Source organism: Pygocentrus nattereri, chromosome 29, assembly GCF_015220715.1.
Source record: "Pygocentrus nattereri isolate fPygNat1 chromosome 29, fPygNat1.pri, whole genome shotgun sequence".
NCBI classification, from domain to species: Eukaryota; Metazoa; Chordata; class Actinopteri; order Characiformes; family Serrasalmidae; genus Pygocentrus; species Pygocentrus nattereri.
In genome coordinates this window covers 8521727-8536409 of record NC_051239.1, presented here as the reverse complement: position 1 = coordinate 8536409, position 14683 = coordinate 8521727, and the positions used below count along the sequence as shown (strand labels likewise).

Below are 14683 nucleotides of genomic sequence, written 5' to 3'. Positions count from 1 at the left end.
GTCACACGTGAACCGCTGCACCCCAAATAATGAAAGGAAAAACATGAAATCTGATCTAAATCAGATTTGAAAACACCTATAAATGTGAAAAGTTAGATTTCATGTGGATATTTTGTCAATTAGACCGCAGAAAATCTGCCAAAATATAATCAGATGTCAGCCACCTGACCAAACAAGGCCTGAGAGACCTCCAGAGCAGGGAAAACAGGTGGAAATAGCATTTTATGGCTACTGTATTTCTACAGAGCCTATGGTCTATAGTGTGAGTTTGCGCCTATGGTGAATACTAATGGAAGGCTTTGTTGAGCGCAGTGGTGTACTTTACACATTTTAGGTGGCAAAATTGAATGTTTCCACAGAATACAAAGAAAGCTCCTCCCAGCTCTGTACATGGCCCTTGGTTTAGTGTTTTCCGATCCTTTTAGTCTGTCTTTCTTCCATTCTTTCTTTTGTTCTATCAGCCTTTGTACTCTAAGTCTTCCCGAAGATGTTGTTGTAGAATTTTCCCTTTCACAAGAAGAGAATTTAAAGTTTGACCTTAGAAGTTTGAGCATTTTCAAGCATTTATAATGTGTATATATTATTCAGCTTTAAATAAAGCACACTAACTTACAAGTTGTCATTCTGCACTACACTCTATACATATATATATATATAGTTCAGCCCAAAGCTATCTGCACAAATGGCATCCTGCTGGGGTGTTTACGTACATATGTGTGGCTTGCCTGTTAATGGACATAAATAAGCAGCATTCTGGAGTGCTGGACCCCCTGCTGTTCTTGATGAAGTCTAATGTGCCAAGTTTCACACTGCTTGCGCAAGACTGCTTTAATAAATGAGCGGCATTAGCATCACAAAGCGCTCTACTGAACTGAGGGCTGAGCTAGAAGGCTGGACACGGAGAGCGAGCTGTACTCACCTTTTCCCCCACACAGAGTGCTCGACATAGTGGATGGTGGCAGGGCAGACTGGATGCCACAGATATGGTCCTGAATGGATTTGGTTCTGGAGCTTGGACTGGACTGAGGAGAGAAGAGGAGAAAAGAACAGACACTTAAAATCAGGTACATACTGGATCACATTCACACTCAAACACATAAAGGCATACAGTACCTTAGATGTCCTAAATACTAAGTTTCTATATAGTTTCTTTATAGTTTCTATAGAGAAAAGTAACTTAAAATCAACTAAATAGACAGGGTCACATTTGCATATAAACACATAAAGCCGCACAGTATCTTAGGTGTCTTAAAATACTGATTATAGTTCTATAAGGAAAAGTTCAGATCTGGTCAATACAAACCAGATTACATTCGCATATAAACATATAAAGACATTTAGTATCTTAGGTGTCTTAAATTGTTGATTATAGTTCAAGAGTGGATTATAGTGGATCATATAATGGATGTTTTTAATAACATATACTATAAAGCAAAGGTCAGAGCTCAGCCTTTGTTTATCTAATTTCCAGTTCCAGTTTCTGAGATTAGATATATGATAATTCAAGTCTAATAAAAATCTAAAGTCTAGTAAATATAGGTGAAAGAGTTTTCAAAACAGAAGTAAAAAAACGTTTAAAAGCTAAAGAGAAAATGGGGCTCTTAACAACCCTGCAAGACCTGGTAGACCACCAACACTGTCCACTTTAGATAAAGAGCACCTAAAGCTTTCATCTTTGAGAGAGAGGAGAACATCAAGCTGCTTCAGATCTGAAAACATCCACAGGTGTTTCTGTCCATCCTTCCACTGTGAGAAGACGACTCAGTGCTACGGGTTTGGAAGGATGTGTAGCTGACAAGGAGCTCTTACTGAGAAAAGGAAACAGACAAAAAGGAAGAAAGAGAAGCTGCTGGTGTTCTCAGAACAGTGAAGTGACCACCCCAGAGTCCAGAACTCAACATCACTGAACGTGGGATTACTTGGATTGTACAAAGCAGAAAATGCTAAACTTCTAAGACTGGATAGAGGTGTGGTAAAGATCCCTGCAGATTTCTTTGAAAAACTGAAAATAAGTCTCCTGAAAAGAATGAAAGCTATAATAAAGGAAAAGAGACACTTTAAACAAAAAAAATGACATATTTGAGTAGTTGCTGATGCTGTTAAATATATCGCTGTTGTCAGAAAAATCTCATATCTCCAAAATGGTAACTACACAACAGAAAGAAAAAAAACTAATTTACTTTTAATGTAAGTCAATGGAACCAGGCACATTTCTACACTGTAAAAAGAGGCTCGTCAGATCAACCTAAAAGAATTACGTCATGTGGTAACAAGTAAATTAACTAGTTTTATTTAACCTAAATAAGTAATTTTTAAGTAATAATTTTTTTTTAGTTGAATGAAACCAGTTCTATTGCTTGTTACCACATGAAGTACTTTTTTAGCTTGATTAGGCTGACGTTTCAAGGCCAGAGTACGTAGATATGTAATCAGGCTGACCTATGCATCTTCTTCCTCCGACATCTTGTGTCTCACATTCAACCACAGCAAGACAGATGCGTGAGAACACACACCGAGAAGCGCTGTGAGGAACAAAAGAGACCCTGCCTCAGCTTCCCTCGCTCCTGTAAGTCCACTCTCCTTATTCCTACACAAAGTACTTGTAGTGTATGAGCTTCATTTCACTGTTATAATGTACGTATGACACACTGAGGTGTTTTGCAGAGAATGCAGAAGTTGTAATCTTTTGTTTTTTGGGGGAAAAGCAGAACACGGCTTTGAAAATAGGGGAACTCCGTCTCGCTGCAGGTCTGCACAGTTGCTACATCACTGCTGTGCTGTTAAGTCCGTCAGACAGGAAAAGTCTGTTTTTGTGTAGAATCCCAAACTAAACGCTGGAGACCAAGACAACTGATTTACTAGACGCTCCTTTTCATTCTTATATGACTTTTACTGGCCTTTTATGGTTGCTGATTGTTATTCCTTACTGCTCTTCTTTGCTTTATCCAGATGGGAAGATGCCTCCTGTGCTACTGATGGTGATTTTGGTCAAAGCAATGGTAATATCGCATAAAATTAGATTACAAAATCTCTAAAATATCAAATAAATATAAACCATTTTGTCTGTAATTGTCCAAAATGTGTTGGCCCTAGTGCTAAAAATGATCTTGCAGCTCCTACTAAGGTGTACCAAATGCAACACACTAAAACGCCTTTGTGACTTTGTTATTTTCTGTGTTTTTTTCCGTATGAAGGCTGTTGGTATATGTGAGCCAGTTCAGTCTGGGCCAGATTCCTCAGAGAGGTGCCTTGCGGGTGAGTCACTGAGTTACTCTATAGACTTTTGCTAAACACAATAGAAGTGCAATCCTAAAAAGATGATTCTTCAAGGGTTCTTTAGTAAAGGGAATAGCTCTGTTCAGCCATTTAGCTATTTTAAACCCTGAGTTCTATATAAAAAGCATTTCACGCTTAAATGGTTCCTTGCTTGTTGAAATGGCTCCTCAGATGGATAGAAAATGCATTCAATATAGCACCAAAAAGGGCTCTTCTACTGTTAAGATGCCAAGGCTGTAACAATAGAGGAACCCTTTTTGGTGCTATATAGAACCATTTTATAAAGATTCCATATAGAACCATACACTCATTCTCCATCAATCAGAAGAACCATTTCACCATGAAAGGAACTTATTAAGCATAAAATGGACTTATGTAGGATTTACGGATCAAACTATAGAGCCACTCCCTTTACTAAAGAGCCCTGTTTTAAGAGCGCACAGTTAGAGCTGCAGTGACAGAGTTCTGTCCAGCTACCAGGTGTCTGTAACACTACCAGAAATTCACTGAACAGCAGCGTTTTTCTAGCTTTGTCACCAGTATCACTTGCTGTGTCACTCCTACAGTATCAGTAACCAGAACTTGCATTAAAGTTATTCTCATTGCAGCTCTTGAGTGTACATTTCCTCACAGCGCTCCTTTTTTAATACAGCTTGGCTCAATTAGCTTTCAGCACAAAATAATGCTGTGTTCAACTTGGCTCAGAAGTGGGAAGTCATAGCATGGAGTTGCTTCATTTCCAACCTCTGCCTATTCATGTACATTTACGGCATTTTGACAGACGCTCTTATCCAGAGCGACTTACAGTTTGATCATTTTTACACAGGTAGGCGAAGGTGGTGTTAGGAGTCTTGCCCAAGGACTCTTATTGGTATAGTGTAGGGGGCTTACCCAGGTGGGGATTGAACCCCAGTCTACAGCGTTATTATATACAGTTGTTATCCACTACACCAACCAACCACAAAGCTATTCAAGCTGCAAAGTGGGGAAAACATGGAAAGCAAGTTCTTAGCAGCAAGCTAGCCAGCTAACATAAGAGATACCTGGGCTAACTTTACTGTTCATGATGTATTTATCTCCTCTAAACAGTCAGCCTGGCTCAGCGTTACAGAGTAAGCCAACCGCCGTGCCTGTACGCTGGCTGATATAAGCAGATCTCTTTTAAGAGTAGAGAAGTTGGACTTTATTTCGAATGACAAAGTGAGCAGTCATGATGACTTGATGTCAGATGCTGAGTTCAGCTGAAGCTTGTAGCTTCCCACCTCCAACCAGGAAAAATCAAAGAAAATGCCCCTTGCAACTGGGAATGTCTACTTGAATTCCTACTCAGCTCAGCATGTGACGTCAAGTCTACATCACTGCTCACACCGTCAATGTTAATAAGAAGCTCTTCTCTACTTCCCCTTTTACAGATGGTTTAATCTGTAACACTGGCTTTAAAGTTCACTGTTTTGAGAAGGTAAATACTTCACAAATGTTAAAGCTAACGCCCACAGCGCTAACGTTAGCTCGCTAGCTTGTTGCTAACACTACTAGCTTTCACTGAGGATTCCAGGTTTTTCACTTTTTTGACGCACAGTTCCGGTCTTCCCATTTCCAAGCCGAGTCGCTTTCTAAAGAGGAACTTTTGAGTTACGAACTTTAAATGAACACAGCATAAAGTTCACTTAGCTTACCACCACAAGAGGCCATAACATTTCCGGATAGCTTGTCTTTGTTAAATAGTTACCAGGCTTCTATTTTCTTTTTCGTCATTGAAGCACAACAACTTAATAAACCTAAGCTTTTGCTTGTTATGGTGCTGGTGCCTGTCAGCTAGCTAATTTAGCTAATATAAGCTAACAGGTTAGCTAACAGGCTAATAGGTTAGCTTAAGTAGCCAATGAACTAAAATTAAATTCATTCATTAGTTCTTAGCGGGGCAGTCATGGGCTGGAGGTTAGGGAATTGGGCCTGTGACCGGAAGGTCGCCGGTTCAGTCCCCAGGAGGTCTCCTTGAGCAGGACGCCTAACACCCAATTGCTCCCTGGGCGCTGTGGATAGGGCTGCCCACTGCTCCAGGCAAGTGTGCTCACTGTCCCCTTGTGTGCGTGTGCGTGTGCGTGTGCGTGTGCGTGCGTGCGTGTGTGTGTATGTGGTGTTTCACTTCACGGATGGGTTAAATGCGGACATGGAATTTCCCCGTATGTGGGATTTAAAAAGTATCACTTAACTTTTTATTTATAATATAAAGTACTTTAGTACTTTAGTACTTATGTGTATTTAAGTGAATTATCCATACAGCAATACTGGATTCTGTACTCTTTCCGCCCTTATGTGTTATATGCGCATACACTGGCTTAAGCCGGCAGCTGATATTGTCATGTCTGCTGATTCCAATACATAAATGTTTATAAAATGAAGCAATTGAGACTACATATACTTGAACCTGCATTACAGAGAAATGTAACATTTATTTGTACAGGGGTTACAAATGCAGTAAAATGAGTAAAATGCAGATATTTTAGCAAAGAAACCCAACGTGGCCTAAAAATTCTGCTCCTCCAGAGTACAACAATTACATCATCCAATCTAAATCAGTCAAATCTAAAGGTTTGTCCTGTACTGATATGCTTTTTAAAGTAAATATGTACTTTTGATACTGATGAGACCCAACATAATCCTGATGTCACTCTGCATCTCTAGCCAATAAGCACACCGTGTTTTTGAAAAACACACAATGTGAGGGAACCCCTATCATAATAAAGCATACAACCTTCTCCCACGACAGGCCCTGGGGACCAGTCCCACGTGTTTCTGAGCTCACATACGGTCTTCCAGCTTGTGAACGCATCCTGCAGCTTCTCTCAGGCCTGGCATTACTGTCAGAGCCGCTTCAGCTCCATCACTGTTCTGGGACAGCTGGAGGATGAAGATGGAATAAAGCAGCTACTCAATCAGGCCAACATGCAGGGTCCCATTTGGGTCAGGATCAGCAACAGTCTGGCCCCCACATCCACAGTGACCCTATCCAAACAGAGTGAGTAGACGTTTACAGGCATTTTTTACCCTTTTGGCTGAAATATCGGTAGTTTGAGGGCAAGTTGCCCCTATAAGCTAAATTTCTGTCTTGGACTTTTCTCTGTTCACTCATTAAGCGTTTAAAATCAGAGCTGATCTGTGATCAGGGTTCCTAACTGTTCATTAGAATGTAAATAGCCGAAACTGATAATAGATCAGTATTTGTACTCTGAGAACGTTGATAAATGTGGCTGCTGTGCCTTAGTGATAATAAGAGTATTAGTGTTGCTTATGGCTGCTGTCGGAACAAAACCTCGTATCTCCAAAACGGTAACTTTACAGGAGAAGGAAAAGACTTCCTTTACTTTTAATGTAAGTCAATGGAACCAGACTTTTTTCAAAGTCATTTTGAGTCATTCTTTCAGTCCATTCATCACTGAATTTACACACAATGTAAAGGGCAACAGGCCCTTTTAAAATGGTCAAAAACTGAAAAATGGAGATATGAGGTTTCGTCCCGACAACAGCGATATGTTTCATTGATTAATGGTGTCTTTTTCAGAAATGGGTTACTAGCTACAATTACTATATTACAGGTTCTTCAATTTGTGATGGAATTTAAATTGTCCTCAGGTTTGCTTACCTGCACTGGCTAGTACAACTTACAACTTTAAACTTTAAAAATGAAATGTTTATACCAATCAGGCGTAACATCATGACCACCTCCTTGTTTCTACGCTCATTGTCCATTTTATCAGCTCCACTTACTGTATAGCTGCACTCTGTAGTTCTACAGTTACAGACTGTAGTCCATCTGTTTCTCTGATACTTTGTTACCCCCTTTTACCCTGTTCTTCAGTGGTCAGGACCCCCATGCACCCTCACAGAGCAGGTACTATTTTTTGGGTGGTGGGTCATTCTCAGCACTGCAGTGACACTGACGAACAGGATAAAAGGTGGTCTGTACTTTAACTTAACATAAAATTAGACAACTTAGCATTTAAATGATCACAATAACAAATACACTGTCCATATCCACCATCCACTGACATTGAGATTCTCTTATTAATTAAATAATTAATTAAAATCACCATAATTACAATGTTATTTGGTTAAAGAGGTTTAATGTTAAAATAATGAGTTAAAAAATATATATAAAATAAATTATCTAACAAAATAAGTCATTTTAACCTGTGCCCTACGTTTCGCGCAACCCTGTTTCCCAAACTTGCCCCCTTGTAAAACAACGGAACGTTCCGTTTACTGTGATATAAACAGGCAGTTGGATCATTCTGTTGTTTTCTTGTTGAATGAGCATCAATGTCAGTAATTTCATTCTGTTTTCAGTTTACATGCAAAAAAACTGATCTGGATACCTGGATAAAGTTTGATCATTCAACCCTGTTACCAAAAGTACTGTTAGAGAAGGATAGAGGAGGGTAATCCAGGTCCAAAAAGCAAAAATCCGCCCCAGGATTTTGTTCCAACTGCCTGAACACCTTCCTGCTGGTTTGAGCAAATTAGAGAAGTCTGGCAGTTGGAACAAAATCCTGGGGCGGATTTTTACTTTTTGGACCTGGATTACCCTCCTCTAGTTTTTAACCTTCTGTTATTTTACTGAAAATGAAAACGGCTTGAAACAAAGATTTTACTGAAAACATTTTAAGCCATTTTTTCAGCTTTCCCTTCTGCTACTAAATGGGGAAAATGATCTCCGTCAGCTACTCAGTCATTTCAGGTGGAAATCGCTGAGTATCTGGATTCACAGCCGGAGAATAACGTTATCTGAAGGATAAACGCTACTTTACTCACAAAAGTACATTTTTAAAGAGTTTTGCGACATAAAATGAACGGAAAGTGTCCTTCAGCGGTTTAATTCGTGAGGCTGAAACTGACGTCCTGTTTGCCAGCTTCTTTTCCGTTCCACCTTAAATGGTGCTGCACCAGAACGCAACTGCGGCACAATTTAAGGTGGAACGGACAATCTGAAAGCGATCCTGGCGGATGTGACATTAACCTCAGCTTGATTTTAAGCTTGTACAGTACGGGAATGGCGGTGAATGGTGGCTGTATGAGCTGTTGACTGGACACTGTGCGTTAGCTACTGAGCCTGTAGGGCCGACGACCCCCGCTTGTCCCAGAGCCCCCGAGCAGGACAGAGCGCTCCTGGTTTGACTAGAGTCTCTCTCTCGGCTCTTCTGCCCTCGTCAGCTCTGTGTCCACCCTCTCCTTTTCTCCTCCTTTCACAGATGTCCTCCTCTCGGCCTTGTCCTTCACCGGAGACTCCACGTACGGCCACGCTCGCGCTCGAGCCATTTTCCCGCCGCTGGCCTCCGCGAGCACGTGCGCGCGCGTTCAGTTCGACGCGCGTCACGAGAGCGTGTCCACGCTGTTCTCGTACGCGACGCGCGCGCTCACCAACGAGTTCCAGCTGCGCGCGCGCGCCGACGAGACGCGGCGGCGCGTGCTGCTGGCGCCGATCGTGCACGGCAGGCACCACGCGTACCGGGCCTCGTTCCCCAACGACGCGCGGTGGCACCACGTGTGCGTCACGTGGCGCAAGAGCGACGGACTGTGGGCGGTTTACGTGGACGGAGAGAAAGGGGAGTGGGGCACGGGCACGGAGCCGTCCCGGGACATGCACGGGCACGGGATCTTTGTTCTGGGACAAGACCAGGATTCGTTCGGTGGAAACTTCACGGAGCCGTTTGTGGGCAACATAACGGATGTAAACTTTTGGGACGTGACGCTGGACGATGAGCAGATCCGGAGGCTCGAGGACTGCACGAGTCCGCTGGAACCGAAGCCGCTGTTCAGCTGGCAGGAGCTCAACTTGACCCTCCATGAGGTGAAGGAGGTGGCCGCGGTGATGCAGTGCCCAGGTGAGTAAAGACCTGCGCAATCACAGTTGGACAAGCTGTGAAGAAACCAGATACACTGTCCAGACAAAAGTATGCGAACACCTGTCACCTACACATCACTCCCATGTCAGCCTGTTGGACATCCCATTCCAGAACCATGGACATCAGCGTTCCAGTTCCTCCCAAAGGTTGAGGTCAGGGGGGTTGAGGTTGAAGTCAGGGCTCTGTGCAGGTCACTGGAGTTCCTCCACACCAGACTCATCAAACCATGTCTTTATGGAGCTCTTTTTGTGCACTAGGGCTCAGTCGTGCTTGAACAGGAAAGGCTCTTCCCCAAACGGTTACCACAAAGTTGAAGCATATAATTGTCTAAAATGTCTTTGTATGCTGTAGCATTAACATTTCCCTTCACTGGAAGTAAGGAACCCAAACCTTAAAAAAAAAACAGCCCCAGCCCATTATCCCTCCTCCACCAAACTTTTACTGTTGGCATTATACATTCCGCTAGGTAGCGCTCTTTTGGGTTCCATCAAACATAGATTTATCCACCACACATCATCAGTCAAGAGAACATGTTTCCACTGCTCCAGAGTCCAGTGACACCATGCTTCACAATACTCCAACCAACACTTAGCATTGTGCATTTTGAACTTACGCTGCATTTACGCTGTTCTGGCGTGTCAACAGATGTGAACGCACACCCCCTCTTGAGCTGGCCACATGTGGGCATTAACAAAGACGTTCCCTGCGTCATCCAGTTAAATCACGCCCTGCTAAGTCAAACTTAATTAATAAATGGGCAGATTTTCTAATAATCAAAAAAAATTGCAATTATATAAACTGTATTGCCAAATGTTTTCACTTCACCATCCCAATCATTGATTTCAGGGGTTCTGATCACTTCCATGGCCACAGGTGTGTAAAACCAAGCCCCTAGGCCTGCAGACTGCTTCTACAGACATTAGTGAAAGAATGGGTGGCTCTCAGAATCTCAGTGTATTCCAGCGTGGTACCGTGATCGGACGCCACTTGTGCAACAAGTCCAGTCGTGAAATTTCCTCACTACTAAATATTCCACAGTCAACTGTCAGTGGTATTATAACAAAGTGGAAGCAATTGGGAACGACAGCAACTCAAGAGTCAATTGCTACAGACCTCTAAACTTCATGTGGCCTTCAGATCAGCTCAAGAACAGTGCATAGAAAACTTCATGGAATGGGTTTCCATGGCGGAGCAACTGCATCCAAGCCTAATATCACCAAACGCAGTGCAAAGCGTAGAATGCAGTGGTGTAAAGCGCCACCACTGGACTCTAGAGCAGTGGAGACGTGATCTCTGGAGTGACGAATTACATCTTCTTTATCTGGCAGTTTGATGGATGAGTCTGAGGTTGGCGGCTGCCAGGAGAACAATACTTGTCTGACTGCATTGTGCCAAGTGTAAAGTTTGGTGGAGGGGGGATTATGGTGTGGGGTTGTTTTTCAGGAGTTGGGCTCGGCCCCTTAGTTCCAGTGAAAGGAACTCTTAATGCTTCAGCACCAAGAGATTTTGGACAATGTCCTGCTCCCAACTTTGTGGGAACAGTTTGGGGACGGTCCCTTCCTGTTCCAACATCACTGAGCACCTGTGCACAAAGCAGGTCCATAAAGACATGGATGAGCGAGTTTGGTGTGGAAGAACTTGACTGGCCTGCACAGAGTCCTGACCTCAACCCGATAGAACACCTTTGGGATGAGTTAGAGCGGAGACTGTGAGCCAGGCCTTCTTGTCCAACATCAGTGTCTGACCTCACAAATATGCCTCTTGAAGAACGGTCAAAAATTCCCATAAACACACTCCTAACACTTGTGCAATGCCTTCCCAGAATAGTTGAAGTTGTTATAGTTGTAAAGGGTGAGCCGACATCATATTAAACCCTGTGAATTAAGAATGGGATGTCACTCAAGTTCATATGCTTGTGAAGCCAAGCGAATACTTTTGGCAGTACAGTGTACATAGATAGATAGATAGACAAACATACAGACAGACAGACAAACAGATAGATACAAAGAACTGTATTATTCCCGAAGTGAAATTGCAGTGTTTTAGTAGCAAGACATATAATTTCACATAAACTTACATATACTATGCAGAAAAATAATAATAGAAATAAAAATATCTATTTGCATATTTACATGGCATATAAAACAGTTGTTGTATTTACATGATAGCAGGCACTGAGCGATATGAGGTTAACTAAAAGCACACTGAGTATAAACATAACTAGGATTTGCATACAGTGATGTGGTTCAGCACAGTTCAGACAGCAGGAGATCAGTACCGCCTCTGCAGTAAGGAGACTCATTGTAGAGCCATATAGCCGTGGGTAAGAAAGATCTCACACAGCGCTCTTTAACACAGCTCAGCTGTAACAGTCCACCACTGAACTATTGCCTTCTTCTTGGCAGTTTTGCTCTACATTTTATCCCATTATGTTCAATCTCCACTTGCCCATTTTACCCTTTACTGAGTATATCAGAATCAGCATTCACAGGAGCCTTCAATAACAGTGTGTCTATATTTACCTCAGATCATTTCAGCATGTGTATGACTGACTGCAGGGGGCTTGAACACAGTGGTTTACCGTGGTGGTATCTGTAGAAACAGATAAAAATGAATCTAAATTGTATATTGATCATGGAATTGACTAGTCAAATTGTGCTCTGTGAAACCAGCATGTGATGTTAAAAATAAAAGTGAGTATAAACACAGAAACACATCTTCAGAGGTCAGTCTAGGGAAACAGCACAGTAAAAACAGTCAGTACACACCGTATACCAGGGTTGGCACTCAAACACGGTATTTGTATTGGCGATAGGGATACCGATAACTATGACCGAGACCAGAAAACTATTTCTTTCAGTAATCGCTTCTTTCGTACTCTGTTAGTCAGTTGCAGTCTGTGTTCATGTTAGTCCAGGTTGTGATCGAGAGAGTGAATGCTAGAGAGACGTTGTCACGATTGGCTCCTCCCACTTTACTTTCAGGTCGTCCATGTGCCTCTTTGTTTTGACTCTTTGATGTCCTGCCCCCTTGTTGCACAACTCCGCCCCTGATTGTTTCCACCTGTTTCCCACCTGTCCCTCGTCCTCCCTGTGGTATATAAGCCCCGTGTTTGCCCTGGTCTGTGCTGGTCTTTGTTTGTATGTATGAATTGTGCTGTTCGATATGTACTGAACGTGCTGATTGTCTTGTGTGTTTGATTGTGCTGTATGTATTATATGGTTCAAAGTGTTTTGTTAAGTGTTTGGTTTTCTGTGTTCTAGTCTGTTTTGTTGTTTCGTTATGTCCATCCCACCTTATCTCCGTGTTGGCTCTATGACCCTGGACTGTTTCGACCATGAGCCTGGATTTGCCCAGAATAAATCTCGCATGGGTCTGCCTCATCGCTCCTCGTTACAGACATGTAGAAGGAACCACCAGACTTTTAGGGTGAAGACAGCCTTTAACCTTGGTTTAGCCAGGCCGGTGTGTCCACTACATTTACATTTACAGCATTTAGCAGACGCTCTTATCCAGAGTGACTTACAAGAACTAGACCTGCCTGTGGTATGCCTCTGTCAGTCAGTTGCGTTGTAGGGCAGCAGGTATCACGGCCTTTTGTTTCAGTCAAGCTGCTACTAATGACAGCGTGAGTAATTGTAATTTTTTAAAAATTCCAATATCCAGTTCCACCCATGAGTTAGGACTCCCTCAATAACACAGTACCAGCAGTGCTAGCAGGGCGAAAGCTCGCACAGGGACCTGTGAAGCACCACCGCATCGTTTTTGAATTGCTGTGTTGCTAACGCAACATCATTTGAACAGCTGAACACGCTGAGAGGAAAACGGCAACCACCAGTTAAATTACGTCAGCTAACAGATGCCTGAGTGATGGAGGGAGAGAGGGGGGTCATACTACCCGCCCAGAGAGAGCGAGGCCAGTTGTGCTCTCTTGGACTCTCTGCCATGGATGGCTGTAGCATCACCAGGGAGCGAGCTCATAATCTCTTTAGATGTTTGCACCACAGGGAAGCCCCATGATTGCAATATTTAGTTTTGTGATGTCAGCTAACAGGCGCCTGCACTGGCTCGCATCACGCTGAAGAGATGTAATGCGAGTGAACTGGACGCATGTATGAAACAAATGACTTTCAGACAATTTTTCAGGAATTTGGATGTGAAACAACAACATTCAGCACCTTTTTGCTGAGCCAGAGAAGCTGCTGCGTGTTTCCATGTACAGCCCACAGATTTATCTATAAGTCATTAAGCTCTGTTTTTAACTATTTTGCATAATAAAAATATTTAACATTTACTCTAGTTGTTCCATATGGCTCTTATTACTAATTATAGAATTGTTTCTAGCATCTATCGGATGGGAAGGTGGAATCGGTGTGGTATACGAGCATATATGCCCGACCACACCACTGATTAGAGTCATGCGAAACGGTTAAATAAAGGCAAGGTGATGATTAAACAGATCATGGGACAGTGAAATTTACATAATATTAGCACTTGTTTGTATAAACTTGATATTCGATAATATCAGTTACAGGCCAAAGGCGTCTGTAAAACGTCTGCTATTGTTTTGGGCTGTTTTGTCCACTTCATCTCCTTATGGTGTCCCGGGCAGTGATAGTGCTGTATGTTTTGACAGGTCTGCTGAAGCAGAAGCAGAGAGAGCAGGAGGACTGTAGAGTTCTGGACGGGTGGACTCAAGCTGTAGCGCAGTATAGCACGACCCCGTGCTCACACACTCTCCCCTTCATCTGCAAAACCAGCAAAGGTGTGTGTATGAGTGGCTGCGTACATTTGTGTTGTGGGTAAGCAGGAAGGTGAGAAAGACTGTGAGAAAGACTAACAGTGCTGTTTGTTCTGCAGAGCGCTATGTGAAGAAAAAGGAGCTGGAGGAATCTCAGAGTGCCCACCCGAGCCCCTTCCTGCAACACCTCATGAAGCATGGAGTGGTATACACACCACATATTCTCTCTCGCACACAGTTCACAAGAAGATAGATCGTCTCTACACATTTAGGTTTATAGCCTTCCCTCTTTTACATTTGTACTGAGGCCTGATGGCAGGATTAATTAGACAAGGAGGTAAAAGGAATGGCAACACTTCAAAATAAGCGCACATTATAATGCCTTTAAAATGCACTTATTAAACCTGAACAAACCAGTGGTAGCACATTAACTGGCTGCCTGTTACTGCATTATAAAGCAGTTATAGGACACATTAAGCGTTGTCTAGAACACCTCTAGTACCAACCCAGTAGTTACTAGTAATTAGCCATCAGAACTGATTGAGAGACTAACAATATTTATGAATTCATTAGGTAACACTTTATAATAACAGGCCCTTATAAATAGGAACTTATTCAGCATATAATAGTTTGTTAATAATAATTATATAATTGCATTAATAAATGCTTCCATATAAGTTGCCAAGCATTTACTTAGTGAAGCAAAAATGACTGAAGCACTGCAAACGCTTTTTATGAATGTGTTATATTTGAGTGTAACAAG

At 42.5% G+C, this 14683-nt stretch overlaps 1 protein-coding gene across 3 annotated transcripts in view; it reads left to right on the top strand.

Annotated features, from left to right (window-relative positions):
• The first annotated feature begins 935 nt into the window (after window positions 1-935).
• The window catches only part of adgrd2 (adhesion G protein-coupled receptor D2), a 56141-nt gene continuing 42393 nt past the window's right edge, over window positions 936-14683 (top strand). For all 3 annotated transcript variants that reach the window (XM_037536097.1, XM_017687208.2, XM_017687209.2), the window contains exons 1-8: window positions 936-1064; window positions 2488-2566; window positions 2950-2999; window positions 3195-3255; window positions 6047-6295; window positions 8526-9158; window positions 13816-13944; window positions 14040-14125. In XM_037536097.1, the coding sequence (XP_037391994.1) occupies window positions 2958-2999; window positions 3195-3255; window positions 6047-6295; window positions 8526-9158; window positions 13816-13944; window positions 14040-14125 (1200 nt within the window). In that variant the 5' untranslated portion in view covers window positions 936-1064; window positions 2488-2566; window positions 2950-2957. The remainder of the gene's footprint in view (window positions 1065-2487; window positions 2567-2949; window positions 3000-3194; window positions 3256-6046; window positions 6296-8525; window positions 9159-13815; window positions 13945-14039; window positions 14126-14683) is intronic.